This window comes from Erinaceus europaeus, chromosome 21 (assembly GCF_950295315.1).
Source record: "Erinaceus europaeus chromosome 21, mEriEur2.1, whole genome shotgun sequence".
NCBI classification, from domain to species: Eukaryota; Metazoa; Chordata; class Mammalia; order Eulipotyphla; family Erinaceidae; genus Erinaceus; species Erinaceus europaeus.
This window is the reverse complement of record NC_080182.1, coordinates 2,477,780-2,505,052: the sequence shown is the minus strand read 5'-3', so window position 1 is coordinate 2,505,052 and position 27,273 is coordinate 2,477,780. Positions and strand designations below refer to the sequence as shown.

The following is a 27,273-nucleotide window of genomic DNA, read 5'->3' as shown; positions in this document are numbered from 1 at the left end:
TCCTAATTATAATGGAAACACACCTCTCCACAGAAAACAATGCTGTTAGCTGGACTTGCTCTTGATCCATTGAAAAATAATTTTGGTTTCTAGCTGGATGAGGTTTTGTGATTTTTTTTTTTTTTTTTAATCAGCAACATTGGGGCCAGGAGAAGTTCATCCACCAGAGTGCATACCTTGTGTATCATATGTAAGGGCCTGGGCTTCAACCCCTATGCCTAACATAGGGGTGCCATGCAAAGTGAAAGCTTCACAAAGGTAGGAGAGTTCTATGTTAACTCCTCCCTCTCTCCCTCATCTTTCATGGTAAAAAAAAAAAAAAAAAAAAAGGTCCATAAGGAATAGTGGAGTCATATAGGTACAAAAATCTCAGCAAAGTCCCAACAGCAGAGTATGTATACATATTTTCAAAATCATCAATGATTTTTTTCAGCTTCCTTGTTTGGCATACATAAAGACAATATGGTTCTGTGGTCTTCGAACATGACATCACTCTTAGAGCTGCCCAGGCCCCACCCCCTTAAACCCTGGACAAGCCTGTGTCACCCAGGGTCCAGTGCTAGGATTTTACTCACCATCCCCACAGCCACTTCACTTGCTGAAGAGGAGACAGTTTTCTGATGTATTATGTACTGTGAGGCTCCATGAAGGCTTTGGAGCTGGTGTGCCTTGGGTTTGAATCCTGGCTTGGCCACCCACTTACTAGCAGCCTATGTCCTGATACTGTCAGACTATCTGGAAGGGTGATCATGAGAACTGCAGGAAGAAAGAGGTGGCAGGAAGCAATGCTGGGCACATGGTTTGTCTGAAATGGTAGTTAGGCCTCTGCTGGGTTTACCTCTTGAGTTTAGGTGCCAGTTGAGGAGCCACCTCCAATTTGTTTTACCAACAGAAAGACTGCTGAGGGGAGGAGAAGACTCCCCTAAGATTCACCAAATGCAACTGTGAGCCTCCATTTGCTACTGCCCTCAGACGCTGGAGCACCAGGGGGGAGGCCCTGTGCTGACATCTGGGGCAGAGAACTGACCAGAGAAGATCTACACCTTGGTAGTCTAGTGGTGGGGCTGCATAGTGAGAACCTGTGCACATTATTCTTCTGATGAGAACATGGTGAATAATTGCCTAAGAACCTACAGACTATAAATGGGACTTGTTTAGAAACTCACAGGGCCCAGCAATGCTGCCCAGCTTGGCAGAGAAGCTGAATTGAGCCTGGAGCTTTAGATCCTTGGGGTGTGGAAGTCTCTTGCATAACCACTGTGCTACCTCTCCCCTACCCTGCTTTATCTCTTGGTCAATAGTGAGTGATTAAGCTAAAAAAAACTACTTATAGGTAAAAAAATCCTCAGACTACCATAGCCTACAGGAAAGAAAAAGAACAAAAGAGGCTTTAACAACCACTGTACTTCATCTCAGGGATTGAGATAACATTGATACAGCTGTTAATTTCCACAGCTGTGAACTCTTTAAGTACCTTACTTAGACACAAGTCAGTCCAGGCAAGAGTGATCAGTGGACTGAAAAGTACTGAGAGAAGGTCCTCATAACACACTATAAGTGGTTAAACCAAGGAGAAACAGTGGCGAAATGAACCAGGACAAAAGTCCAGCTAAAAGCCCCCCAAAGGTAGAAACAGAAGAATGAGATTCAACATACATATGCTAACTAAGGAATTAGTCACAGGAGTGAGTAAATAGTTTGAAAGAATTGTCATCAGAAATGCAGAAACAACAAAATGAGACTCTCAAAGAAAGCACTAGCTATCTCAAGATAGCTGAAAGCTGAAATAGCTGAGCTAAGAGCACAACTAACTGAACAGTCTAATATAGTGTCAGAATAGGGTAACAAAATAGCTGAGTTACAGAAAACAACAGGGGAGAGAATAGAATAAATGAGGCAGAAAAACAAAATTAGCAAGATTGAGGATGAATTAGAGAAAACGTAAGAGATCTCAAAAGGAGATAAACAGATACTGAAAACAGACATCTGGGATAACTTCAAAAATAACATGCATTATAGGCTTATCAAAGGAAGAAAGGGAGGGGAAGAAAGCATTCTACAGGACACAGTAGATGAGAACTTCCCTACTCTAGACAACATAAAAGACATAAAGGTTCAAGAAGCCCAGAGGGTCCCAAACAGAATTAACTCAGACCTAAAGACAACAAGACATCATATTTAGAAATGGAAAGGAATAAGGATAAAGAAAGGATCCTGAAGGCTGCAAGAGAAAAAGAGTCACTTAAAGAGGAAAACCCATGCGATTAGCATCAGATTTCTCCACACAAACACTACAGTTCCGAAGAGAATGGCAAGATATCTATCTAGTACTCAATGAGAAAGGCTTTCAACAAAGACTACTTTATCCTGCTAGACTGTCATTCAAACTAGATGGAGGCATAAAAACCTTCTCTGACAAGCAACAGTTGAAGGAATCAGTTATCACCAATCCTTCCCTGGAAGAAGGTCTGAAAGTTCTATAAACAATCAGATCACCATAACCATGCCATATGTCAGAACACTAAAAATCTACAATAGTGGCATTAAAGTATCTTCAATCTATAATATCAATAAATGTCAGTGGCCTGAATTCACCTATTAAAAAGCACAGAGTAAGAAGATAGATCAGAAAACACAAACCAACCATATATTGTCTGCAGGAATCCCACCTAACTCAACAAGACAAATACAGACTTGAAGTGAAAGAATGGAAAACTACCATACAAGCCAGTGGACCACAAAAGGGCAGGAACAGCTATGCTCATAACTGACATGATAGACCTTAAAATAAATTTAAAAGATAGGGATTGACATTATTTAGTGCTCAGGGGATCAATCAATAAGGAGGACTTAAAGGTGTTGGTGTATTGCACCAAAGTAAAAAGACTGGGGTGGGTGGGTAGGTGTGTGTGTGTGTGGGGGGGAGTTCAGGTCCTAGGACAGGATGGCAGAGGACCTAGTAGGGGTTGTATTATGTGGAAAAATGAGAAATATAATGCATGTACAAACTATTATATTTACTGTCAACTATAAAACATTAATCCCCCAATAAGGAAATTTTAAAAAGAAAAGAAAGAAAACTGCAGCACTGCTTCACCATTTATAAAGCTTCCCCCTTAGGTGGTGCCCAGAGGGTTGAAACTGGGACCTTGTGTGTGGTGATGTGTGCTTAGCCAGATATACCACTAGTGTGCCCCCCCCCTTTTTTATTGCCATCAGGGTTATTTCTGGGATTTGGTGCCTTCTGGTTGTTTTTTTTGTTTGTTTGTTTGTTTTTTCTTTGCTTTTCATTTGGTGAGACTTATGACAAGAGGGAAGTAGGAGAGGGAGAGGGAGACACCTGCAACACGCTTCACCACTCTTGAAACTTGCCCCCTGCAATTGGGTACCAGGGTCTTGAACCGGGGTCCTTGTGCTTGGGAATGTGTATGTTCTATCAGATGCACTACTGCTCAGCCCTGAGAAAGCTGCTGTTAACTGTTACGAGTTTGAACATTTTGCTTTGTGCCCAAAGTTCGCATTCTTTTAACGAGATGATGTATTTTGCTGTTTGCTATTAATCGCATAGTTCCCTTGTGAGTTAATGTGTGTTTCTAGTCTGTTCTTTATTAGCTCTGTGTAACACTTCAGATGTCAGGAGCATATCAGAGGGCCCCCTCCACCCCTGCCATCTCGAGGAGTTTGCTCTCTTAACTTTAGGAAAATGGGGAGGATAGTCACTCAGATTATTGGCTGTGTTCTGTGGTTGAGGGACCCCAGTAGAGAAAATCTTCATGGCCCAAAGTTGTCACGCAAGGGAGCAGAGGTGAGAGTGAGGCAGCTGAGCCAGTGGCATGGAGAATGCTGAGTGACCAAGTGCCTCTGAGGTCTCAAGAACCCAGTTACCAAATAAAGAGTCAGCTCCCGTGCAGCTCCCTCCCTGCTGCAAGTGAGGACAGTAGCCTAAGGTTGCCTCAAAGGGGGCGCAGGGGCGGTGTGTGTGGAGCGGGCCTGGCTCATGGGTGAGGGAGCATGGCACACAGCTCCTGGGTGAGTCAGAGTTCAGCGTCACGGGGCTACTTATTTCCACACACTTTGCTGTGAATTACCAAATATGATTCTCTTTCCAGGTCTGCTTACCAGAAACTGGCTTGTTGGTAGGATTTCCACTTCTCTTCCTTCCTCAAAATGATCTATAGCACAAGCCAGCATCATGTATTAATGCTAAGGAATTCAATTTGATATGAGGATATCCTTGTCCTATAAGCACCTGTGGGCATCCACTAGTGAGAAGAGACATTTACATTTGTCTTATGACTGGCTGATTGATTAAACTGTTCCCTTTGCATGTAGAGAGGGTCCTGGTGTCTTATCAGTGAGGACTCAAAGCTGTGTTTCTGTTTGCTTTATATCAAGGATCATATATAAATGAACTTCTTGAGTGGCCTGAGAACTGTCTCATTAATCTTTGCCACTTTATTTTATTTTATTTTTTACTTCCCCCTCCCCCACCCACTCCAGTGTTTTTTTCTTTGGTGCAATACACCAATTCCAGTTCAGGTTCTGCCTTGTGTTTTCTTTTCTGATCTTGTTTTTCAACTTCTGCCTGAGAGTGACATCATCCCATATTCATCCTTCTGTTTCTGACTTATTTCACTTAATATGATTTCTTCAGGCTCCATCCAAGATGGGCTGAAAATGATGAAATCACTATTTTCAATAGCTGAGTAGTATTCTATTGTGTATATAGACCACAACTTGCTCAGCCATGCGTCTGTTGTTGGGCACCTGGGTTGCTTCCAGGTTTTAATCTTTGCCACTTTAAACATCCTATCATCACCAGATAGCAAAGCACCCTACCCCAGTGGCTCTTCCAGGTGAACACCGAGGAATGTCAGGTCGCCTTCCCCTGGCCCATCCCTGCAGGTGTGTGTTGGTGTCCTCTCCCATCCCTTATCCTTTGGGCACATGAGACTTTGCAAAGGGAGGCAGGCACAAACAGCTGTCAAGGTCTCAGCTTTCTGCTTGTGATGTGCTAATCTTCCCTAAAGCAGAACTGCTAAGCAGGTGTCTGTGGGTCCAGGAGCTCAGCAGGCCCTCCGGTTCTGCTTCCCATTCAGGTCAGTCAGATCCCCCCCAGTGGTGCATCATCCAGGCATGTTTGCGAAACACGACAGTCTTCCAGAGTACCAAGAGCCCTTCAGAAACGTCGTGCAGTTTATACTGTGAGAACATTGACTTTAATTCTCCAAGTGGTTGCCCAGTGTGGAGTGGCCTGCTTGCCTTTCTCCCGTGTTGAGAAGAATGTCAGCCTCCTCATTGGGTGAATGTTGAGATGCTGGGAAGAAACCCTCCTAGTGACAGTGTGGTGAGTTAGAGGCGCTGTAACTCTGGTGTCTGCAGGCCTACTCAACTTCCAGACACAGAACTAAACATACAGAAGGCCAGGTAATGGCACACCTGGTTAAGCGCACACATTAGAGTGATCCCAGATTTAAGCCCCTGATCCCAGCCTGCAGGGAGAAAGCTTCACTAGTGGTGAGGCAGAGCTCTCTTTAGATCTCTCTTTCCCTTCCTGTCTCCCCTCCCTTCTCAATTTCTCTGTTTTTTAATAAATAATTTTTTTAAATATACAGACCATGAAAGAAAATGTGTGTGGTTTCTTGTAGATTGTGTGCTCACATGACTGCTAGTTCATGACTTGCCTTGAAATATTCTAGTCATAATTCATTTTATTTCCTGTTATAAAGTTAATGCTTTTATTTCCTATAACAAAAATACAGCCTTATTCTAATTACTAACTAGTTCTTTAGCATTCGGTATTCTTTCACTAAGTGTAATATTGATTTGTTGAGCATTTTAAAATCAGTGACATTATTTCTGACTCTACACTTGATTTTTTCCGGAGTTTCCGCATAGTTGAGTAACGTACATACAGGCTTACACTTAATGAAGGGTTATTAGCCTTTGCTCGTATCTCTTGTTCCACAGATATTTGTAATTCACACAACACTGAACCAATAATAGGAAATGACTGTGATTTATCTGGTGTTTATGTTATAAAACTAGATAATAAATGGGGCTGGGAGGTAGCTCGCACTTTGCCATGTGTGAGGCCCTGGGTTTAGTTCCCCAGCCTCCACATGAGAGTCTTGTACAGAGAGGAAGCTTCACAAGTGGTGGAGCCATGCTGTGAATGTTGCTCTCTCTCCACATGGGGGGGAAATGAAGGAGTCTGCCAGGAATAGTGAAACTGTAGAGGCCCAAAGTCTCAGCAAAGTGCCAGTGTGGGAAAAATATAGCTAGTAGATATTAGACATAAATAATTATTACCTGCTCTTAAAGGTAGCCTAGAGAGAAATTTGATGCCTGCCTTAACTGATCTGACACTGGTTTTTACAACAGCCCTGAAGTGTGGTGTGTCTTGATGTGTTTATTTGAGTTGAAGATGAAGTCATACCTTCTATTAGCAGTAAGTTGACCACAACTGATCTTTCCCCTAAAGACTGGCCAAGCTGCTTGGGCTTTGAGGCCCAACATTGGGTTTCCTCTGCTGTGAATGAATAGAGAAGTGGCATTGCCATGGTGAAATCATGTTTGTTTATTTACTTAGAGCACTTATGGTGCTGGGATGGGGAATTAAACCTGGGACCTTGGAGCCTTAGGCATGAGAGTCTTTTGCATAACTATTATGCTGTCTCCTTCATCCCTGAAATACTGGTTAAAATACATAGGCAGCTTACTTAAACATCACAGTAAAACTTCTTAAAAATTGTGGGTTTTTTTTTTTTTTTTTTTTTGCTACCAGAGTTGTCATTGGAAATCGGTGCCAGCACAACCATTCCTGGTAGCTTTTTTTTCCCCCCTTCTTTCTTAGGCAGAGAGAAATGGAGAGAGGAAAGGGCAAGAGAAAAAGAAACACCTGCAGCACTGCTCCACCACTCGTGAAGTTTCCCCTGCAGGTGAGGACTGGAACTTGAACCTGGGTCCTTGCACATGCTAACATGCACTGTAATGGGTGTGCCGCTGCCTGACCACACATTTTCTCACTGCTAGACACTGAGCATGTCTGATCCGTTGTTAAATAACACTTGTCTGTGGACCCATGAACCATCTGGAGATCAAACACACAGACCTTTTTTTAAAAAAAAAAAAATATATATATATATATATATATATATATATATATTCTCTTTTGTTGCCCTTGTTTTTTATTGTTGTTGTAGTTATTATTGTTGTCATTGTTGGATAGGACAGAGAGAAATGGAGAGAGGAGGGGAAGACAGAGGGGGAGGGAGACGCCTGCAGACCTGCTTCACCACCTGTTAAGTGACTCCCCTGCAGGTGGGGAGATGGGGGCTCGAACCAGGATCCTCAAGCCGGTCCTTGCGCTTTGCGCCACGTGCACTTAACCCGCTGCGCTACCGCCCACCTTTCAACACATGGACCTTTTTTAAATTTTTGTTCTTTTTTCATTGCCTCCAGGCTTATCGCTGGGGCTTGGTGCCTGCACTATGAATCCATCCTTTTTCCATCATTGTTTCTGTTGTTGCTGTGGTTGTTAACTGCTGCTGTTGTTGCTGCTGGACAAGACAGAGAGAAATTTAGAGAGGGAGAGAAAGATAGACACCCGTAGACCCATGTAGACCTGCTTCACCAGTGGAAGTGACCCCCTACAAGTGGGGAGCCAGGGGGCTTGAACTGGGATCCTTGCACGGGTCCACACCATGTGCTCCCAACCCAGTGCACAACTGCCTGGCTCCCCAGTCAGACCTTCTTTGGGATGCATTTTCAATACAGGTATACCTTCTTGTTTCATAATGATCAAAGTCTGGGATGTGTTGGATGACTGCTTTGATTGGTGTTGGTCGGCTTCTGGTTCTGCTTCTGGGAGCCCTTCTGTTACGTTGCTTGACGTTGCGGTCTATTTACATGGTCATTCTGTCACACTGGTTGGGTCTCACTCCTCCTGCCTCCGGGAGATTTTGGTTTAGTCCTTGCTAGTTGGCGTTTCTTCCTTCTCCCCGCCCCCTGTCCGACATACTTCCTTGGTTCCTGACTCTTCCGCCGGAGGAGAGAGAAGCAGGACAGAATTGGGTTGTGATTAGATTTGATTAGTTTTTTGAACCGTTCGCTCGTGAATAAAGAAATACTGCTTCTCTGCCAAAGCCTGGTCGTCTGTCTCCCTCTGCGAAGCTAGCCCGGCATACTGGCGCCCTGAACTCTGACTGACAGATTGGCTTTGTAGTACTAAAAATTGTTGTGGTACCTTCATTTTCCAGGAACAAAATTCACACTCTTCCATTACACTGCCTCTCGGGTCATGATTTTAAACTCTTAAACGTGCTTACTTATCCTCTCCAAGTTTTGCAGTGAGCATGTCACTCTTCCCATTTGACAGGGAGAGAATGCTGAGTCTTGGGGCTTATTAAGCTGCCTGACAAGTTCAGGTGCTATCAGTGGTGGAACTAGGATTTGAACCTGGTGGCAGAGTCAGGATTTGGTCTTGACTGTAGCCCCGACTTGAGGCTATGTCTGAGGGTCCCTACCTCTCCTGCACCACAGAAGTGCCAGAGAAATCACTGCTGGGTGCTGGTGGGTTTTTCCCTTTTCCTTTCACTTAATTTATTTTATTTATTTTTTGAAATTTTTAATATATATTTTTATATTTTATAGAGACAGAAATTGAGGGGGGATGAGGAGACTGGGGGGAGAGACCTGCAGCACTGTTTCCTCACTCATAAAGCTTCCTCTCTGCAGGTAGCGGCTGGGGGCTTGAACCCAGATCCTTACACATTATAATGTGTGCTCAAACAAGTGCATCACTACTTGGCCCCTTGGTATTTTTTTTTTAATTTTCAATATTATTTATTTTTATTTGATTAGACAGAAGTTGAGAGGGGAGACAGAAGAAGAGAAAGACCTGCAGATCTGCTTCACCACTGTTGAAGTTTATCCCTACAAGTGGGGACTGGAGGCTTTAACCTGGGTCCTTGAGCATGGTAACTGTTTACTCAATCAGGTGTGCCATAGCCCAGCCCTGCCCTTTAATAATTTTAAAATATGCTTTTATACAACCCATGAAGTGATGGCTTTTGGAAAGGAAACAGGCAGAAACAACCTGAAGGACTCACCTAGCACTTGGCCAAGGTCTGGGGTGGGACGCAGTGACTCTCTGCCTGCCTGCCTGCCTGCCTGCCTGCCTTCCTTCCTTCCTTCCTTCCTTCCTTCCTGCTGTCCTGATGCCTGGGAGGGTCGGTGTGCCCCATGGTTCTCCGGGAACCTCTTGCAAGCCAGGAGGGCTTGGAGTTGGGGCAGAAGAAACGGCTTGGTATGATCACTCCAGATAACAGGTGTGACCAGTCTGCCAGGCCTTCTCATCAGAATTCTCTTTCACCTGTGACCCTCCCTTGCACGGCCCAGTTATTCTCAGGCGAAAGGGCTGTGCAGGATGACTGATGGGAGGCCCTTTCCCCCGAGGGTGGCCTCAGTGAGGGCAGCAGCGAAGCAGCACACAGGACATTACATGTGTCTGTTTTTGTTTCTGTTTGGTTTTAGGAGCCTCAGGGTCAACCCAGAGAAAAGCAAAAGACAGCAAAGCCAGCCCTGCTCCTCACACCCACGCCAGGCAGAGCAGTTGGCTGTGTGGGAACCTGGCGGTACCCAGCGGAGATATGCCGGGGCCAGCTCTGGCACCTGGGGTGCAGTGCTTCCAGATCCAGTTACTGCAGGTAAGAGCTGACCGGCTGGAAAAGCTGTGGGCAGCCCCTGCTTCTTAACCCCAAGGTCTTCTTTCCAGCCTAAACAATCTTTCTGTGAGCCCGGCTTCCTCCCATTCCAACACACTCCAGCTGCCCCAGCTCCGCTCTCACCTGTATGTCCTTATCCTCACACACCACCACTGTATTAGTTAATAGAGAGGGCGGAGGGTAGAGAGCATGATGGCTGTGCAAAGAAACTGTCACACCTGAGGCTCCAGGAGTCCCAGGTTCCATCCCCTGTACCGTAAGTCAGAGCTGAGTAGTGCCCTGGTTTGATTTGTTTAAAAGGAGGAACACCAAAACCAGAGCGTCACTCTGATGCCAGGGATTGGACTCACCTGCTGCGAGTCAGCACTTCGCCTGCTGTACTGCCTCCCAGCCACAGTATGCTTCCTGCAGCAGTTGGGAAGAGGGGCGCCTTACTGTATTATTATTGACAAAAGTGGGTATGTAGGCTTTGAGGCAGTAACCTGGCTTTTGGTTCTGGAGGCTGAGACAGGCACGAGTGCTGGGATGATGTCCAGGGGCAGGATGTGCAGATGGAAGCTGGCTGACGTGCTTGAGTGTCTCTTTTCTGAACTAGATGACACAGCGCCTGTCAGCCCTCCTCCTATGGGGAGACCCATAGTCGGTTCTGATCCATTTCAGTTTGACCAGGGCTGGGACTGGGCCCCTTAAAAAGGTCTGGGAGGTTGTTGGGAGAGACCCTGAGGGCACTTGGGGACAGGTGCCACCCTGCCAGAGTCTAGAATGGCCTACAGAGCCAGGAAGGGACACAGGCTCCTCTGCTTCTGAACACCGCAGGTCCAGTAGGTTAGGGGGAGAGGCCTGGAGGTAGGGGGAGAGGCCTGGAGGAAGGAGCAGCCAGGTAGGTGGCCTGGGACCCAGGTTGGGTATGGCTGATGCCAGTGGGATGATAGTGGGCGTGGCTCTGGGGGCAGCGTTGAGAATGTTACCAGGGCAGCTTAATGAGCCGAGCTCCATTGCCTCCCCAGGAGGACCCCTCTGGTGAAGGAGTCTTGCCGTTGGCCTTGAACCCACAACCGTCCACCTTCCACCCCCTGTATGCTGCTGTCGACTTGCCTGTCTACGTTCTCCAGGTCTGCACACCATACAGCTCTTTGTTAGTAAGACTTAACCATGCTCCTGGCTTCTGAGGCCAGGGCAGAGCTGTTCAACAGGTTTCTTTCTGTCAGAAGTCACTGTTGACTGGAATGCTGGTATGAGGCTTGCTGGGGACTGACTTCTGGGGTGGGGACATAGGAGGGCAGCCTGGTGACATGTCCAGGAGACCTCATCCAAATCTCCCTCTGCCTGACATTCCCACCCAAAGTGCTGATCCTAAAGAAGCCGAGTAGCGTGCAAATCATTAACCAGAAGATGTTCACTGTCACCGCAGCTCTAAGCAGCTAGAATGCTGCTTCTAGTGGGGTTACCAGATTAGCTGAGTGACTGTGTGCCAGCCCTCCACCAGTGACACAGACAGCTGCCTGATGACAGGAAGTTGGGGGCAGGGCAGTCAAAAACAAGGTGGCCTACAGTGTAGTATAGTTCTTGTCTGTACTTTGTATCTGTCTGTCTGTCTTCTGGAGACATAGATTTAATTTAAGGGGAAAACAAGTCCTTTTTAGTTAGGAAAAAGCAGCAGCACCTGGTGCCTAGTGGCTGATGAACTGAGGGCTTTGCAGAGGCAAGGCATACATGCTGCCACTGAGTAATCTCCCCAGCCCAGTTGGCTTTGTCTTTTTAACAAGAGGGAACGAGTGAGCAAGCTCAAAGCCCTGCTCCAACAGCAAGGAGTTCTCAGTTTGCTTCAGCTGCTGGGGTTGGAAAGCAGAGCATCCTCAGTGCCAGGCTCGACAGCTGGGCCACTTCCTTGCCCAGTAGCCTGCCTCCTGCGCAGCATGCTGTTCTCCTCTCACTGCTCTGCTTTCTGTCACAGGAGGTGTTTCCTGCAGCCGAAGGGGCAGCTGGGAGCCAGGACAGCCCGTGCACAGGGAGCACCATCAACCTGAGGGACCTGCAGTGATACCACCTGCCTCCGTGTTCCTCGGGACTCCAGTGTGTTGTCGTCCTGGCCTGGGCCTGATCCCCTGTGGCTCTGCTCAGAAGGTCAGAGTCATCGTGCAGAGACTTTGAGGGACGTTGGTCAGATGTTTTTGCTCATCTGTTATTAGGAAGCAGTTTATGGCTGGACCATGTGAAGCTGCCTTGTGGAAGCTGCCTGGGTGAGGCGCCCCTCTTCCCTGCTTGTCCACTGTGACCTGAGCCAGGGGTTTTGGAGTTTCCAAAGCAGTACTGGGGTGGAGCCTGAGCAGAAATGATGGGTCTGAGATGAAACCAGGTGAGGGTCTTTCTGTCTTTGCGTTTGTGCATTTTACCTGAGAAAGATCCCGAAGGCTGTGCAGCCAACTGTTTTCCAGCGCCTCAGGCGCCGTTTATAGTTGGGTTGGTTTGGCCACACTTAACAGGCATAAATGGTCCTGCCGTCTAGGTGAGACACACATTCGAGTCCATGTTCTGGCGGGCCAGGGGCCAGGGATGTGCGAGGACAGTGCTGGCGTACAGTGAGGGAGCCCACTCAGCCAGCCCTCTGCATTGACCAGCCTTGAGAGCTCATAGTTTGGGGATGGGAGAGTTAAAACTTAGTGAATCTTTTTTCTAAAGTCTGCCTTAACATTAAAGAATAGTCAAGCAGCGGCTCATAAAGCCAAGTCCTGGGCCCTGTGAGCGAGGCTTGAGATTAGTACCAGTGTGTGTCTGTGGTCGAGGCTGAACGTGGGCCTCTCTGGGGTCACCGTGTACTTTGCACACCAGGTCCTGTCTTGGAGAAGAGGAGTTGACAGCTGGCACACATTTATCTGTTTATGACCTAGCAGACTTGAGCACAGGGCCACCCACAGAACCTTTTTCCTTGTTGCCTTCTGCCACGTGTGTTTGTTTATTCAGACTTAGAGTCACTCAGATCCTGCTTGTCCTGTGTCCCTTTATCACTTGAGTTTTTTGCTTGCTGGTTTTTGGGAATGACCCCTGTCTTCACTGGGGAAGCAGGGGGTATCTCTCTGTGTGTGAGCTACTGTCTGCCCCAGGTGCCTCTCCACTTGGAGGCATTCAGGGCCCTTTGAAAATGGTTCTTTCCCCTTCAAACTCTGCTGCATCCCAGACTGAAGTTCAGTGGTTGAACTTGAGTACCTGACGCCTGGGCTGTCGGGTCATCCAGTGCCCTCCGACCTCTGTAGGGATCCTCTCCTCCTGGGAGGACAGTGGTAGATGGTCAAGGATACAGGGGTGCTCCTCTGGTGGCCCTCGTGTCCTTCAGCGAGCGCCCACCACAAGGTGATTGATATGGGCTGTCAGTTTTCTGGGCACTGGGATTCCTGTTGGTGATGGGCCTCACTTCTAGTGCAAATGAATAAAAGTTTTTCTGTCTACACCAAAGGTTCACCTGGCTTGATTCAGGGGCCCGTGTGGATAGTGTCAAAGACATCCCTACTGCCATCCCTCACTGCGGTCTGAGCACTTGTCTCTTTCTTTGCCCAGCTGTTGGACAGTTGGGATAATAAAAAAAGATATTAAAAGAATTCACAAGCTCAGTAAAAACAAAACAAGCAATCCCGTTAAAAAATAGGAGAAATAGTGGTCCGGGAGGTGGGACAGTGGTAAAGCTTTGGACTCTCAACCATGAGGTCCTGAGTTTGATCCCCGGCAGCACATGTGCCAGAGTGAGTCTGGTTCTTTCTGTCTCCTCCTATCTTTCTCATAAGTAAATAGAAAGAAAGAAAGAAAGAAAGAAAGAGAGAAAGAGAGAGAGAAAGAAAGAAAGAAAGAAAGAAAGAAAGAAAGAAACTAAAAAAAAAAAACCTAGAAACAACTAAGCAGACTCCTCACCAAAACGGATATGCTTAAGGTCTATGCGATTATTCTACTGGCTACTTTCTGAGCTTTGTGTTGAGGTTACTGCCATCCCAGAGCCTACTGTGGACCCAGCTTTTGTCTCTCAAAGCAGCTGTTTTAGGTGATAACCAAGACAGGCTCTTCCTCTCAAGCACTTGCTTAGGATTCAGTGACTAAAGCGGCACCTGGCTCCTTCCTTAAACAGGCCTTCAGGGGAGTTGAGTGGTGGCGCAGTGGGTTAAGTGCACGTGGCGCAAAGCACAAGGACCGGCGTAAGGATCCCGGTTCGAGCCCCCGGCTCCCCACCTGCAGGGGAGTCGCTTCACAGGCGGTGAAGCAGGTCTGCAGGTGTCTGTCTTTCTCTCCCCCTCTCTGTCTTCCCCTCCTCTCTCCATTTCTCTCTGTCCTATCCAACAACGACGACAACAGTAACTACAACAACAAGGGCAACAAAAGGAAATAAATAAATTTAAGAAAAAAAAAAAAACAGGCCTTCAGGACACCAGAGAGAGAGGAAAAGAGAAGCCGAATTTATTTTACACAAGTCAGGAAGTGTACAGCAGGAGATGCGAGGGCCACAGTGTGGGCTGTGGGGCCTGCTCCGGCCTGTCTGCTTCCTGCTGCCATCTTTGCCGTGGACCAGGCCCGCGGCTGCCAGGACTAAGTGAAAAAGAACAGCTGCTCCTCCTTCTCCTTGTCTATCAGTTCGGTTATGGGCTCCCCCTTGGCTTTCGAAGTTGGAGGCCGGGAGCGGCATACCAGCCGCCTACCTTTCTGTAGAGGAAATGGACTCTGAGCTCCCCTGAACATGGCTGAACATGCCAGGGGACTGGAGGCCCCTGGACTCCTTCCCCCACACACACACAGCTCCTGGTCAGCTGGCAGCCAAGAACTGGGGGAAATACTGGGCCAAACAGGTAAACCAATGGCTTTTGATGTGGGGTCATAGGGGAGACCTTGCAATGTCCCCCAGGCCCTCGTGACAGTGTGGAAAGTGCTGGTCTATACAGGGGCAAGACCACCAGCCTCGTTTGGCCCTGGGGGCTGTGCTCAGACTCGGGCCTACTGTGGGGGGGTGCCCACCCCTCCCACTCCCCATTGCCAGGGAAGAAGGCAGATAGAAGCTCCAATCCATTCACTGTGGGGCCAAGGCCTGGGAGCCCTGTGTCAGGAGGCCTCAGTGATGGGATGAATGTGGCCTACATCTGTCTGGCTGGAGTGTGATGGAGTGGTGGGTCCCAGCAGGGCTGGGCTGCTGGTGCCCACTCTGGGGGCCCACACCTGGGCAGGTGAGGGCTAGGCTAGTCACTGAGTTAGGGTGCTTGTTTAGGAGGGAGGGCAGCTGGGAAAGCAGGCCCAGGCTTGGGAGGCCGTCCCTGGCTATGCTCTGATGGCCCGTCTCCTGCCAAAGTCTGAGTCCCTCAGCACCCCCCTCCCCTCCCCAGTGCCCCACCTCAGGACCTGGGCCCAGCAGTGACTGCAGGCCACCCTGCCTACCTTCTTCTTGATCTCAGCCTGGGCCCGGGCCTGTGCCCGCTGTAGCCGCTCCTCTTGCAACAGCTTCTGCATCTGGGCCTTCTCCTCCCGGAGTCTGAGTGACAGCGACGAGAGATGAGGAAGACCAGAGGGGCCTGGGGAAGCGGCGGCCAAGTTCCCTCCCCACACAAGCTCATCACGCCCCTTCCTCCTCCTCCTCCTCCTCCTCCTCCTCCTCCTCCTCCTCCTCCTCCTCCTCCCCGGGGTCCCAGAGGGGCCTGGGGAAGCGGCGGCCAAGTTCCCTCCCCACACAAGCTCATCACGCCCCTTCCTCCTCCTCTTCCTCCTCCTCCCCGGGGTCCCAGCTTGGTGCTCCGTGTGGTCAGTTGTCCTCGTGTCCACAGCTTCCCCACTGTCAGCCATGTGGCCCCAGCCCCCAGCAGTCAGCAGTCCTGCCTCCTGTGCTTCTGCTCATCAAGCCTTGGCCCAGGGCCTGCTTGGAGCAAGGTGAAGGGTACAGGCAGAGCCCCCATATTCACGGGTGGGACAGAGAGAGGGCTGTTGTCTCAGGGTCCCACACAGGAGTGAACAGCCCAGGGGTTAGAGGAGCCAAGGACCCCAGAACTCGCCTGTCACTCAAAGTGTCTCCGCGGCCCCAAGTTCTGACACTGCCAGCTGTCCCTAGTGCCCACCACTGAGCACCGGCCTTGCCTCGTGGCCTCTGGCTGTGCCTTTGCTTCTCTCTTTTCCCCAGGCCGAGGCTCAGCTTTTCTCCAGGCTCCCTGCCTTCTCATCTTCTCCCTCCCTGGGGCTGGGCTGATGCTTTCTCTTGGGCCCCCTAGACCCCCAGCTTCTGTCTCAGAGCATGGAGCAGCAGGGGAGCTCTCGGAGGCAGGGACCACCTGGGACCCACGCTCACCTCATGCGCCGCTCCTTCTCCTTGGCCCTCTCGGCCTCCTCGATCTTGAACTGGGGCAGGCGCTCCAGGTTCTCGAGCAGCTCATCCAGCTGGTGTTCAATGATAGTCAGCATCTGCACGGTGCCCAGGTTGGACTCCTGATGGCTGCCGATGCAGTTCTGGTACACGGTTAGCACCTTGCGGTTCAGACTGTCCAGCAGCTTGTCCTGTGAGGTGGGCAGGCCTCCAGCGGGGGGTGCGGGCTGGCGCCTGCCCTGCTGCTAGCCTGCCGGACCCAGAGCCCTGCTCGGAGACAGAGCTTGACCACCTGACCTGTCTCAGCGACAGCACGAATCCTGAAAGCTGCCCAGGGAGGCTGATGCCCGGGCCCCTCCTCTCACTGCCCCCATGTGCCCTGCTGCTCCTCCAGGGAGCCCTGCCTGCACTGACCTGAGCTCCTCACAGGACCACGGCCTGTGGCCTACTTCCCTTGTGGCCCTGGGCTGGTGATCTCTGAGTATGGGCTTCCCCTTGGCTTTCAGAGCCGGAGGCCGGGAGCAGCACACCAGCTGCCCGGCTTTCTGCAGAGGAAGTGGACTCTGAGCTCCCCTGGGCCTGTTGTGACATTCATAAAGCAGCTCATACCTCTGTTGCACAGGGCGGGATAAAGATTTAAATGATGGGCAGTGGGCAGAGCAGGCCTGGTGTGGGGCCAGCCTGCCCCGGTGAAGCCCATCAGGGACACATCAGCTGCCCCCCATAGCATCCCGTGTGCCTGGTCCAGTGCCCGGCACACAGTAGGTCCTCAACAAGTCTCAGAAAAAAAACTAGACAAGCACATCCATACAGTGGGCCTCAGGCCCGCAGTCAAGGGTGTGTATCAAGTCCCACCTCCTATGCCCAGGACACCTCGGGCCTTCTGTCCCCTCCCAGCCTGGCCTGGGGACAAGACAAAACTGTAATTGATCTCAGCAGGGTCACCTTCCGGACACAGCATATGTGCTTCAGAAGCAGACATACTTGCTGAATGCAAAAAACAAAGGATAGAAGAAGTGCCTTGGACAACTGAATGACCTCAAGGCACACGTAGATGGGTCTGCTCAGAGCCCGGAAGGCGTAAGGGTCCACAGACAGCTCCCAGCATGGGGCCTCCTCTCAGCAAGTGCCCCTGGACTGCCCCATCCCACAGTGGCCTAGGGCACCTGTCCTACCTCCTGGGCACCCTTGTACTCGCCAAAGTGGAAGACACGGGCCTTGAGCTCCAGCTCGGCAGCGGCCTCCTCCTCCTTGGCGATGGACATGATCAGTGTGGTGATCCATTGCTTCAGCTGGTTGATCTCCCTGTCCCTGGAGGAGAGAGCAGCGGGCACATAACCTCCCCAAGCCTGGCCGTCCCCACTACTGTCCAAGGCCCGCAGGACCACGAGTGCTAAGCGCCATGTGTCCAGGAGTCAGCCATGCTGGTGAGATGCAGTAGTGATTTTTTTTTTTAAACAATCAACTTAAGTGCACCTGTCACCAAGCACAGGGCCCCAGATTTGAGCCCCTGCTCCCCACCTGCAGGGAGTACGCTTCACGGGTGGTGAAGCAGGCCTATAGGTGTTTCATCTTTCTCTCCCTGTCTCTCCTCCTCTCTCAATTTCTACCTTAATAAAATCTAGAAAGGAAAAGAGGGCATTTTTATTGAGTCATAATTTGTAAACTGTAGGAGTCTTGTTAGTTTAGCTTTCCAGTCTAGTCACGGGATTGCATAACCAGCAGTGTCACTGAATTTGGGAGCATGGTCAGTACCCTACAACTGGTACTTATTTATTCTCTACTCCCCATTCCCCCTGCTTTATGACTCCTGGGCGTTTCACAGACATCTCAGCCTGTAACCCATGGCCTTGGTGTCTGCCTTTCACTCGGGCCATTGTTTGCAAGCACATCTGTCTGCGGCAGGTGTCAGAACCTCACTCCCCTTTATGACTGAATAACGTTCCCGTCTAAGACTATCGACTACGTCTTGTCGGTCCATTCAGATGCCGCTGGGCTGATTCTTGGCTCATGATCATGACGCCACTATGAACATTCACAAAGTTTTGTGACGATGGATTTTTTTACTTCCTTGGGAGGATGTTGACAGCTGGAATGATAGAGATCAACTTTGAAATGAAATCTGAAGACAGCAGCAAAACACTTTCACAGTCGCTGTACACACCCTCGCAGCTTGGGGCTAACCAGCCAGACTCGACCGGCACGGCAGCTGGATCTCATCCTGGACAACTCGAGCCCTTGGCCACCAGTGCCCAGGAGGCCCAGAGGGGTCCCCAACAATGACTCACTCCATGGCTCTTTGATCTGTTGGTTGAAACTGTTGACAGTGTCTTGGTCTCAAGTAAAATGCCACAGGCATTGCCCCATCACACTTGGGGTGCAAGCTGCACCCCCAGCTCTGCTATGGGTGTCCTCCAGAGGCCACAGGCAGCTCACAGGCCTGCCTCCCACAGCCCTCCTGCTACTGCTTTGGGGCAAGTGCAAATCACTTGGGGTGACAGCTGTGCTACCTGTTATAACGGCGCCAGGCCTGACTCCCATCTGAGCCTGCGCCTACTGCAGGGCACAGGCGGCAGCAACAGTGGCTCTTCTCTTAGAGGATACTTGAGTCTGACTGTAGCCTGCCTTCTGGCATCTCCCCTTGCTGTGTCCGCCTGGACTGTTGTGTGACTGGCTGGCAGCCGGCACAGCGCTGCTTCATCTTCATCTTCATCTTCGCTGTCTTAGTTCTAGGGAGCCTGTGGTGGGGTGACTTTTCATTTTCCTTTCTGCCTACCTTCTCTTTCCTCCTTTCCTTCCTCCCTTCCCCCTTTCTCTTGTTCTCTTTCTTCTTTCTTTTTCTCCCTTTCTCCCTTTCTTTCATTGCCACCAGGGGTCATTGGTGCTTGATGCCAGCACTGTGTATGCACTGCTTCCAGCGGCCATTTTTTTCCTTTTTTTTTTTTTTCCCTTTTCTTTCTTTATTATAGTTGATAGGACAGAGAGAAATTGAGAGAGAGGAGGGAGAAATAGAGACAGAGAAAGAGAGACACCTGCAGACCTGCTTCACCACTTAAGAACCTACCAGTGGGGAGCAGGGCCTCAAACACGGGTGGGCCTGTGCATATGGTTTTTTTCCTACTTCTTCTCTGAATAGTTAGATAAAATAATATCCGTTCTCCTGCTTTTTCTCCTTAAAGTTTGAAGGAAGGAAGTCACAATTTTTTGTCCGTAAGCTGAGCCCTACTGTCAACTGAGAGGAAACAAAGGCACAAGGGACTCACTGCTCAGCTCCGGTCCTTAGACCAGTGTGTGCATCGCCTGTATGTTTGCCCCAAGTGCAGAGTCAGGGCTTCACTGCTCAGCTCCGGTCCTTAGACCAGCGTGTGCGTCGCCTGTATGTTTGCCCCAAGTGCAGAGTCAGGGCTTCACTGCTCAGCTCCGGTCCTTAGACCAGCGTGTGCGTCGCCTGTATGTTTGCCCCAAGTGCAGAGTCAGGGCTTCACTCCAGAACTGCAGAGTCACAGTCTTCTAATTCTTCTCCTCCTCCTCCTCCTTTTTTTTATTTTTAATTTTTTTTTCTGCCTCCAGGGTCATCTCTGGGGTTCAGTGCCTGCACTATGAATCCACTGCTCCTGGAGGGCATTTTTTCCCTATTTTTGTTGCCTTTGTTATTATTGCTGCTGTTGTTGGATAGAACAGAGAGAAATTGAAAGGGGTAGGGAAGACAGGGAGAGAGAGAGACACCTGCAGATCTGCTTCACTACTTGTAAAGTGACACCCCTGCAGGTGGTGGGCTGGAGGCTTGAACCCAGATCCTTGTGTTGGTCCTTGCGCCTTGCACCGTGTGTGTTTAACCCATTGCACTACTGCCCGGCCCCCACAGGCTTCCTTTTAAGAAGATCCCTGGGCAGTTCACACTCAAAAGAACAGTTTACTGCTGGAAACATCACCTGGTTTCTTCAACTTGAATCTGAGGAACAAGAGGGTGAGGAAACCTATGGATTTTCTGGGAGACAAGAGCTCCCGTGACTGACTGCTGACCATAGAGGTGCAGACAAAGTTCTCTGTTTCTCCTTTTCCTCCCTCTCTCATTCATAAGTTGAGTACATAACATTTTACAATAGTTAAAGTGGGGCTGAGGAGACAGCATCATGGTTATGCAAAATGACTCCCATGCCAGAGGCTCCAAGGTTCCCAGGTGGTGAAAAAAACAGTGAAAGTGGAGAAAGGGCAATGGCACATTGGGTTAAGCACATGGGAATTATCATGCACAAAGACCAGGCTTTGAGCCCCCACTCCCCACCTGTAGGGGAGGAAGCTTCATGAGTAGTGAAGCAAGTACTACAGATACCTCTCTCTCCCCCTCTATCTCCCTATCCCCTCTCAATTTCTGTCTTATAAAGAAAAAAAGTGGCCACCAGGAGCAGTGGTTGTCATGCAGGCACCAAGGCCCAGTGATAACTCTAGAGACAATAAATAATAATAATAAAAGGGACCAGGCGGTGGTACACCTGGTTAAGCATTCACATTACAGTGTGCAGGGACCCAGGTTCAAGCCCCTGGTCCCCAACTGCAGGGGGAAAACTTCACCAGTGATGAAATGGGGCTACAGGTATCTCTCTTTACTTCTCTATCTCCCCCTCCCCTCTCAATTTCTGTCTCTATCTAATAATAAATAATAGTGAATAATTTAAAATAAAAGTAAAAAAAAATAAAGTGGTAGATTTCATGGTATGTGTTTTCCCATGATGAAATGCAGCAGCAGAAGCTGCAGATTCTCCTCACCCTATAGAGAAGAATGATGCTCTGAAGGCAACACAGCTTTCTTTACAGAGACCTGCTTTTGTTTGCTGTCCCTGTCTTATGATCTGGCTCTTACTGACCCTGCCACTGGTAGTGCTGGTGGTGGCTGTGAGCCCTCCCTGCAGACTGGTCTTGTGGTCTGCTCTTGTGGTCCTTCTCCACAGGCTCTTGTGGTCCTTCTCCACAGGCTCCTGGCATTCTCTGTGGTCTGCTCTTGTGGTCCTTCTCCACAGGCTTCTGGCATTCTCCCCCTCCAGGAGCCCTCCTTTCCCCTGTCACTTCCTCTCCTTGTCCTTGGATTGACTCCAGGTTACTGTCCCCTTGGACAACTGACTGCTGGTATTGTTCTCAGCACAGCCCATGTGGGCTGTGACCTTGTACCCAGTGCTGGAATAGCCCCCATACACACACACACACACACGCACACACACACACACACACACACACACACACACACGTTGGTCTGCTTCTAGATTCTGCCTGTGAGGCCTTCTGTTTTTATCATCACATTGGGTTCGCTTGTGTTGCTTGCTTTGTGTTCTGTTTGCACGTCCACTGTTGGCTGGGCACCCCCTGCCTCCAGGATATTGGTTTGGTCTCTCCCCACCCCACCCCCCACCTCTGGAACATTTGGTTTAGTCATCGCTGGTTCGAGCTTCTCCCCGCCCCCTAGCGTTCGTATTTCCTTTGTTCCCGACTCTGCTGGAGGAGAGAGATGGAGGACTGAATTGTGTTGTGATTAGTTTGTTGGACTGCATCCACGCTAAATAAAGATTGAACTGCGTTCTCAGCTCAGCCATGAGTCTCTGGTCGTCTCTGTCTCCTGCCCGCGAAGCCAGACCAGCAAAAACCACACACACACACACAGACACACACACACACACACACACACACACTTCCACAGACACCCCCTCTCCACACCCCATCTCCAGGCGTGATTTCAAGACCTACATTCGGAGCTGGGCATTTTTCAGAGAGAAGTTCAGCTCGTCCAGAGTCTCCTCCATCTCCTGTGTGTTCTGGATCAGCGAGAGGTTTTGCTCTTCCAGCTTCATGAAGACGTCCAGGAGCTGCTGAGGCTCCGTGAAGTACAACTCCGGCTTCTGCAACCAGAGTGGGTGTGCGGCGGCAGACATGCAGGGACCCGGCACCCCAGCCCCGGCCCAGAGCGCTCCCACTCAAACCTCGTCGTCGTCGCTCTCCGGCTCCTCCGGTGGGGGTTGCACGGAGCTGGACCTGTGTAGATTGCAACTTCTGTTATGTCAGCTATCTCTGCCTCTCTGGGCGCCTGCCCCAGGGCTTTTGCATATCCAGCTCCCACTAGTGGGGCTTCCCCTCCCCACCTGCCATTCTTTCTGAGGCAGAGTGGTGAGCCTAGAACCTCATATACACCTAGTGCCACAAAGTGGCTTCCCTAGCCCAATTCATTATTTTTCAGAGAGGAGACCATGGAGCTCCCCCGGTGCTGTCCAGGGTGCTACCACATGGGGCTGGGGCTCAGATACAACAGGACATGCATGCGACCAGCTGGGGTATCTTCCACCCTGACACCTGGCCTTGAGGTCCCCATTTTGAACTGTTGTGTGATACTCCTGACCACTCAACTCTTGAAATGATAACTTCTAGTTTCTCGTAGCCTCCGAAGCTGTATCTGGGGCAGGTCATGTGCGCCCATCCTGACTCCCACCCACTGCCCTCGCCCCCCTGGTTCCTGTTAGCATCTGCACAGTGCCATGCCACTTCATGCTGTTGAGCCAGACGGAGTAACACCTCTGTTTAGAAGACACTTTGACGAGGGGGCAGGTGATGGCACAACCAGTTAAATGCAGACATTATAGTGCACAAAGATCTGGGTTCAAGTCCCCAGTCCCCACCTGCAGGGGGGAAGCTTCACAAGGTGTGAAGCAGTGCTGCAGGTCTCTCTCTCCCTCTTTTTCCTCCCCTCTCAATTTCTCTCTGTCCCATCAAATAAGAGAAGGAAATTAACAAAAAACAAAAAAAAAAAAAAAAAAGGAGAAAATGGTTGGCTGCCAGGAGTGGTAGATTTGCAGTGCAGACAGACACTGAGCCCCAGTGATAGCCTTGGTGGCAATAAGAAAAGAAAACGGGGAGTTGGGCAGTAATGCAGTGGGTTAAGGGCACGTGGCGCAAAGCTCAAGGACCGGTGTAAGGGATCCCGGTTCTAGCCCCAGATCCCCACCTCCAGGGGAGTTGCTTCACAAGCAGTGAAGCCGGTCTGCAGGTGTCTTTCTCTCCCCGTCTCTATCTTCCCCCCCTCCACTTCTCTCTGCCCTATCCAACAACGACATCATCAGTAACAACAACAACAATCACTACAACAATAAAACAAGAGCAACAAAAGGAAATATTTTTTAAAAGAAGAAAATGAATTGCTACTGCTTAAGGAAACCACCCAAGAGTGTTGAGGAACTTCCTCATGTTGTGTGGAAGAAGAAGTAAGTGATAATTCTGATGGAGAAAATGATTTCACCGAAAAGGTTCAGGGCACATATTTGGGAGAAGACATTATACATCAGTTATCAAATCTGAAGAAGAAAACTGAAGAAATGTAGAAATATGAACTACAACTGTACTAAACCTTGGAGATGGGAGAGGCTTCCTATACCTTTTTTTAAAATTGTGTGTTGACATTCCCAAACCATTTTAATGTTATTGCTGTTCATAACCATTAAATGTTTTTGCTTTTTTAATTTATTGGACAGAGATAAAGGAACTGAGAGGGCAGGAGGAGGTAGAAAGGGAGGGAGAGAGACAGAGAGAGACCTACAGCTCTGCTTCACCACTCAAGAAGCTTTCCCCCTGCAGGTGGGGGCCAAGGGCTTGAACCCAGGTCCTTACGCATGCTAACTGTGCAATTAACCAAGTGCACAGCCAAAACCTTTACTTTTTTTTTTCTTTAAATGGCTCCTGGTGTTAATTTTTTCTAATTTTTCATTTTTAAGGCAGAGAGAAGTGGGAGAGAAAGATAAGATACCTATAGACCTGCTTTATGGCTTGTGACACGGCCCCCCAGCAGGTGGGGAGCAGGAGGGGCTTGAACCCAAGTACTTGCACAGGCCCTTGCTCTTAGTACTATGTGCATTTCACTGGGTGTATCACAACCCAGCCCTCACCTTTTTAAATAAGAGAGGGAGGCAGGGACAGGGACAGGGACAGGGAGATCTTGGTTTCTGGGCATAAGTTAGACAGCTCTCACTGTCACCCTCACCCTGAGCCTGACCTGCATGTCCTGGCTTGGAGCTTGGGGAGAGCACAACCTCCCCCCCCCCACAAGGCCCCCCAGACCCACGCACCCTTTGACGTCCAGCTTGCTGAGCACGGTGGGCTGACTGGCGCGGCTGCTGTGGCTGCTGCTTAGGACCTGGCCCACCACTGACCGCAGGGTCTTACTTGGGCTGCACAGCTCTGGGGGGTGCAGAGGCCAGCATCAGGCCAATCCTGCCTGAGGCGGGGGGCCCCCTCAAGCCTGGGGCAGCCACATACCTCTCAGGTTTGTCCTGCACTTGAGATCTGATCCTACAGGATTCAAGAAAGGGGCCACTAGTTGGCTCCGCCGAGTGCTTGGGGACACTTGGGATACCTCCACGTGCTTCTGCTCCGCTGTGTGGGGAAGGAGGCGTCAGCCCGCTGACTTGGGCCCCTTGGTTGCCCCGTCCAGGGGGCTGAAAGCAGCCACAGGCGGCATCAGCAGAGGGGCGCTCTCCCTCATCTCAGCTACCTTTCTCCGTGACGCTCTCCTTCTGCTCCTTGCTGGCTCCCTTGGCCTTCTTGAGAGCCCGGCTCCTCTGCTCCCTTTCTTCCACCCACTCTTTGGGCGACAGCTTGTACAGAAAGTCCTTGTAGTGCTTGTAGTGAAGCAGCTTCTCTTCAAATTTGGAGATATCACTAGACCCAGGAAGGGGATGTGCAGGTTGGGTTTTGCTGCCTGTCGGGAGGTCCCTCCAGCTGGGGTGGCCTCTTGGGCCTGGGGCTCCCTGCTTTCCTGGTAGGGAGCCCCAGGCTGCAAGTCCTCCTCCCAGAGGGACTGCCCTCTGCAGCTGACTGTCTCTCTCAGGGTGAAGACCAGTGCTGTGGCCACATGGGCCCCCACCTCCTAGTGGTGTGGCTGAAAAGATGTAAGCCTGAAAAAAATAGTGACAACAAGGGCTTTGGGGGCCCCGGGACATTATAGTTTCAGAAGCCAAGTGATGAGGCCCTGTGGCTGGAGAGAGCCGCCGGGTCTGCGGCCTGCCGTGCCATGTGCACAGTTTAGGCTGGAGACCCGGCCCCACACAGAGAAGCTCTGGCACCAGAGGAAGTTCTGGTGCTGTGGTGTCTCTCCCCTCTCCTAACCCTCTTTCTCTGGCAGAATGAAAAAGCAGGCTGGAGTGGTAAAAACAAACAAACAAAACATGTTTTTCCCAGTGCCAGGAATATAAATAATAAATATGCGAATGTTGACAAAGCCTAGTGCTCAGCCCCCTGTACCCTCACTTTTTTTCAAAGTGTCTTTTGAAAAGATTTATAATTATTTTATCTTGGGGGGTGGAACACCAGACCGCTGCTCAGCTCTGACTTCTGATGGTGCTGAGGATGGAACTTGGGACCTCTGAGCCTAAGGCGGAGGAGTCCTTTTGCAGAACCACTGGGCTGTCTCCTCAGCCTGTCCTCACCTCTTGATGTTCATGATCTGGGTGGTCAGCTCACGAATCTCATTGATCTTCTCCATCTTGGCTTTGGTCTCCTTCTCAGCCCTGGGGGTAGGGGCAGGGCACCAAGGGAAGACTGTCAGGGGCGCAGCCCACGTGGCTGTCAGGCTGGCTGAGGGGGGTAGGGAGTCGCCAGGGGCCCGGTCAGAGTTGGGGTGGTGAGGGGCAGGCAGTGTGGGCTGCATGAGCCCCCAGCACTAGGCACACTGCCCCCCCCTCCCCACCAACTGCGCTCACACTCTGAGCGCCTGCACAGAGCTGCGGTCATTCTCACGGAGGAACTCGTCAAACAGGGCCGTGTCCTTCTCCAGGCTTCTCTCTGCCCGCTGCAGCTCTGTCTCCTCCTGCTTGGCCAGCCTCTCCAGCCGCTGGATCTCATTCAGCTTCATGTCCAGGGAGTACTGGGGGCCACCGCGTGGGAATTACGTTCCTCCAGGGACCGTGGGCTGCCCTCCCAGGGGCGCCCCAGGAGTGGCAGCAGGCCTACCTGCAGGAGGAACTTCTGCCGCTTCTGGTTGATGTAGTTGTTGATGTTGTCGGTCTCCGACTTCTTTTCTGCAAGGGCAGGAGGGAGACATCTGGGACAGGGGTGGACAGGGGCCAAGAGGCCCAGTCCCCGCTGGAAGGACAAGCAACTAAGAGGGAAGTCGGCCGGCTGCCCCTGAGGTAGTGCAGGGACCCGGGCTCCAGCTCTGCCGTTAACAAAGGGAGAAAAGGCCCAGCTGCTAAGTTACAGCCTGCGAGGCTGGAGACGGGTCCAGTAGGCAGTGCCCCACTCCCCCCAACCCCTGTCTAACTGGAGAGCCTCTTGCTGCAATGCCCCTTACTCCTGGAATGACACCCCTGCCCTAGAAAGTTGGCCTAGCAGGACTCAGCAGCCAGAGGCCTATTGGCCAGACCCTGGGTGGGGATGGTGAGCACAGCCAGGCACTCACTGGGCTCTCCTCTCTGGGAGGCTCCCCCCAGCCCCCAGAGCCCTCAGAGCCCTCAGAGCCCAGCCTGGGCAACAGTGAAGTCTACACTGCCAGGACTCAGCCAGGCAGGAGGAAGCCCAAGTAGACAGACATCTATCTAGTCGATCTTGTAGAATGTGAACAGAAAAGCTCTGGAATTGGGATCAGAGGCCATGGGAGCCTCTTCCCTTTCTTGAGTAAGATCTAGAGATGGTCCCCTGAATTCTGAGAGAGCCTTGGGAATGTGGGAAACCCTGCAAACGTGGTCCTTGAGGCCTCAGATGCTCCCTTTGCAGAGGAGCTGGTGTGGTGCAGGGACCCTGTTCTAAGTCCAGATGCCTGTCGAGAACTTGGCAGAGGTCAGGACAGGCCTAGGAGAGGAGGCACAGTGGATAACGTGTTGGAGTCTCAAGCCTGAGGAGCTGGGTTTGATCCCTGCCGCTGCAGATACCAGAGTGATGCTTTGGTTGTCTTTGTCCACTCCTCCCAGGACAGCTGTCCTCACCATCACCTGTTTTCAGGGCCACCGAGCTCCTCATGGGGAGCCAGAGCTGGGACACTGACCAGTCCTGTGTGCAAACTCACTGGGGCCAGCCTCCCAAGACTTAGGAGGGAATGGAGTCCGAGACTCCAAACCCACTGCACCTCCCCTTCCACCCCAGCTTGGCACACACAATGTCAAAGCATCCTACCCCCAGATGACCAGCTCCAGGCATAAGGTGGGGGAAGAGGCATGGGGCCCCTTTATGCTTCCAGTCACCCTCAGCGCACCAACTGTGCTG

At 50.6% G+C, this 27,273-nt stretch overlaps 2 protein-coding genes across 3 annotated transcripts in view; one reads left to right on the top strand and one right to left on the bottom strand.

The window, feature by feature from the left end:
• Positions 1–13,178, top strand: part of ZXDC (ZXD family zinc finger C) — a 48,033-nt gene extending 34,855 nt beyond the window's left edge. The window contains exons 9-11 of the mRNA XM_060180256.1: positions 9,538–9,710; positions 10,736–10,840; positions 11,683–13,178. Of these exons, the coding sequence (XP_060036239.1) occupies positions 9,538–9,710; positions 10,736–10,840; positions 11,683–11,769 (365 nt within the window). The 3' untranslated portion in view covers positions 11,770–13,178. The remainder of the gene's footprint in view (positions 1–9,537; positions 9,711–10,735; positions 10,841–11,682) is intronic.
• A 965-nt stretch (positions 13,179–14,143) lies between these two features.
• CFAP100 (cilia and flagella associated protein 100) overlaps positions 14,144–27,273 on the bottom strand; it is a 33,600-nt gene continuing 20,470 nt past the window's right edge. For both annotated transcript variants that reach the window (XM_060180252.1, XM_060180253.1), the window contains exons 6-17: positions 26,026–26,093; positions 25,776–25,939; positions 25,503–25,583; positions 24,569–24,735; positions 24,334–24,450; positions 24,144–24,255; positions 22,014–22,065; positions 21,781–21,932; positions 17,220–17,355; positions 16,030–16,235; positions 15,132–15,225; positions 14,144–14,408 (exon numbers count right to left, since the gene is read on the bottom strand). In XM_060180252.1, the coding sequence (XP_060036235.1) occupies positions 14,295–14,408; positions 15,132–15,225; positions 16,030–16,235; positions 17,220–17,355; positions 21,781–21,932; positions 22,014–22,065; positions 24,144–24,255; positions 24,334–24,450; positions 24,569–24,735; positions 25,503–25,583; positions 25,776–25,939; positions 26,026–26,093 (1,463 nt within the window). In that variant the 3' untranslated portion in view covers positions 14,144–14,294. The remainder of the gene's footprint in view (positions 14,409–15,131; positions 15,226–16,029; positions 16,236–17,219; positions 17,356–21,780; positions 21,933–22,013; positions 22,066–24,143; positions 24,256–24,333; positions 24,451–24,568; positions 24,736–25,502; positions 25,584–25,775; positions 25,940–26,025; positions 26,094–27,273) is intronic.